Source organism: Lipotes vexillifer, unplaced genomic scaffold, assembly GCF_000442215.2.
Source record: "Lipotes vexillifer unplaced genomic scaffold, Lipotes_vexillifer_v1.1 scaffold147, whole genome shotgun sequence".
Taxonomy (NCBI): Eukaryota; Metazoa; Chordata; class Mammalia; order Artiodactyla; family Lipotidae; genus Lipotes; species Lipotes vexillifer.
Genome location: NW_006778796.1, coordinates 4,914,496 through 4,917,238, shown reverse-complemented (window position 1 = coordinate 4,917,238; position 2,743 = coordinate 4,914,496). Strand labels below are relative to the sequence as shown.

The following is a 2,743-nucleotide window of genomic DNA, read 5'->3' as shown; positions in this document are numbered from 1 at the left end:
CCTGTGCTCTCGGCGCCGGTAAGTGGGGTGCGGATTAGGGGCTTCTGCCGGGTGATCTGCCACTCGGGGTGATGGACCGGCGCTGCGAGGGCCCCCAGTGCCGTGGCCCCGCGAAGGATCGGAGGGCGAGGGAGAGGCTCTCGGGCTGTAGTTTCTCTCCGCAGTCCCGTGGGTCTCTCCCTCTTGGCAGAAAAACTCCCGCTTCCTCGGAGTCTGGAAGATTTTGGTGTGTGTTTACCTTTTGGCGTTAAAGAAGGGAAAGATCCCGGCCCGATTTGAAGCCCCATTGGTAGGATATGGAGGACTTGCTTTCGGAATTTTTCTGGCTAGGCCTTTGGCTGTCCCGCAAGAGGTCTGAGCAAGAAATCCTCACACATTTACGTGCAACCATTTTTCACTGGGTTTCTTTCTGCTCTGATTTCTTTCTTACTAATCAGAGTAGACATTATGAGAGGGATGCTGAAGGACTTTACAGAACCACTGTTTCTTTTATAATGCACCTTTGAAAGTTTGACTTTGACACTAGCATTGAGGGCTTTTACTTTTAAATTAGAAAGTAGTTGAATGCCTTATTCTGCAGAAAAGAGTATTCGTTTCCACTTATAACTAAATAAAGAGCTGCTTTTGCTAAAGCTGAATTATACTGAGAAAATATCACCCTGAATTTTGCATCCAGAGCTAGACTTCTCTAAGGTATTGGCACTTGTTTTCTATTTTTGCCTGGAGCACTCTTTGTAGCAGTTTGATAAGTACAGTTTTCATTTCTCACATTTTCCAGTGAGTGGGCTTTCAGGATGTGCCCCCAAAGTGAATTGTACTATTGCTGAATATAAAATTAGAATGAGCTTTAAATTTGTGTAGCTAACATATAAATTATTAAGAAGAATTTGTGCCTCAACCATATGTTAGCTGTGCTAAGAGTTAATGTATTCATAAATATGCACATTTGAAATAGTTTCTGAACAAAGCACTGCAATTTGGTAAAGAATTTGGCCTTCCTGTCTATTTGAGGACCAGTAATTGTGGGTGTAGAAATAAGAGCAGTGGTGGGATTCTTTATTTAAAATGATACCCTGTACCACTGCTTGCTTCCCTAAGGTCCAGCCCTTACAGTGACCCTGCCTGTCCACTTTACCTTGTCCCCTTCTCCAGAGTCAAAACTGGTGGCAGGGCAAGAGCGGGCAACCACGTTTCTAAGTGAGACCAGTTTAGTTTCAGATGATGAAAGGATGTGTTGGAGGGTTGATGGAGCTTGTTTGAGTGGGCAGAGGTCTGTCCTATCCAAGGGAACTCAGCATTTGGTCACAAAGAAATGCTTTTTTCTCACTGAAGTTTCTTACCTACAGACTGTGTGTAAACAGGCTACCAGGATAAAGAAACCAGGCTTTGGGGGTTTTATTTGTTGACTGTTTCACATCATCAAAGCTCTTTTTCTACTTTCATTGTTTTCTTCTCATTGTTTTTTGAGGTTCCCAGTAATGGTGGAAATCCTGTCAGTCTTGAACCTTTGGGAATTCTCTTCAACAGTCTTTTCCTTCATTTCCTTCATCCTTGCTATCAATGAGTCATGAAGACCTTTGACATGTGATTTATATAGCGCCCTCCCTCCGTATTCTAATCCAGAGGCTCACCCTTCCTCTCCTGCAGACCGGGGCAGCCTCTGAGCTAGCCCCCCAAACTGGCTCTTAGTAAGTCCTCATTGAATGTTTGCTGAATGAGTGGATGGATGGATGGAATGGATGAATGAATGAATGAGACACACCTTCTGGTTTCTTCATCTTCTTGTCCATCTAGTCTTTTAAAACTATCAGTTCCTCACGTCTCTCCTTGCCTTGCAGCCCTCAGGTCCTCTCCCTTCTCAACTATCTCAAGTCTAAAATAATTTGCCTGATTTTTAAGGCCTTTCATAATCAGGCCTCACACCTCCTATCTAAATTCTATTTTCAGTTCAGCATACATCTTCGCACTCTATGGGTGTGGTCTTCTTTCGAGCCTGCTCTACTAAGGGGGCCAGGATGGTTCCTGCTCAGATCGCTGTCCTAGAAACCCTCACCCCTCTCCCCCATCTCCTGTGCAAATCTTACCCTTCCTCAGAAGAGGAAGCCAAGTCCTCACTTCTTCTATAACATCTTCTCTAACTATTCATTTCTCTTCTCTCTCTTGCAAGTCTCCAGATACTTGTTTCTCTTGTAATACACCTTTTAAAGTTTGACTTTGACACTAGCATTGAGGGCTTGGTTTTTTGTTTGTTTGTTTGTTTGTTTTTTGGCTGAATTAGGTCTTTGTTGCTGCGTGTGGCTTTCTCTAGTTGCGGACAAGCCGGGGCTACTCTTTGTTGTGATGCGTGGGCTTCTCATTGTGGTGGCTTCTCTTGTTGCGGAGCAGGGGCTCTAGGTGCGTGGGCTTCAGTAGTTGTGGCTCACGGGCTCTAGAGCACAGGCTCAGTAGCAGTGGCGCATGGGCTTAGTTGCTCCGCGGCATGTGGGATCTTCCCGGACCAAAGCTCGAACCCGTGTGCCCTGCATTGGCAGGCAGATTCTTAACCACTGCACCACCACGGAAGCCCAAGGGCTTATATTGATCTCTCATTGGTTATTTTAAGCCTCTTTAGGGCAGGAGCCATATTCTCTGCATGGTAATGTGGGGCTGTGGGCTTTGAAGTCAGGCAGAATTGAGGTCGGGGCCTCACTCCTCGGTACTCATGTGGCCTTATGGATTCTCCAAGCATTAGTCCTCGCGTGTA

At 45.6% G+C, this 2,743-nt stretch overlaps 1 protein-coding gene across 1 annotated transcript in view; it reads right to left on the bottom strand.

Annotated features, from left to right (window-relative positions):
* Positions 1–1,790, bottom strand: part of FBXO9 (F-box protein 9) — a 26,798-nt gene extending 25,008 nt beyond the window's left edge. The window contains 1 exon segment of the mRNA XM_007451946.1: positions 1,763–1,790. Within this exon segment, the coding sequence (XP_007452008.1) occupies positions 1,763–1,790 (28 nt within the window).
* Between the last annotated feature and the right edge of the window lie 953 nt (positions 1,791–2,743).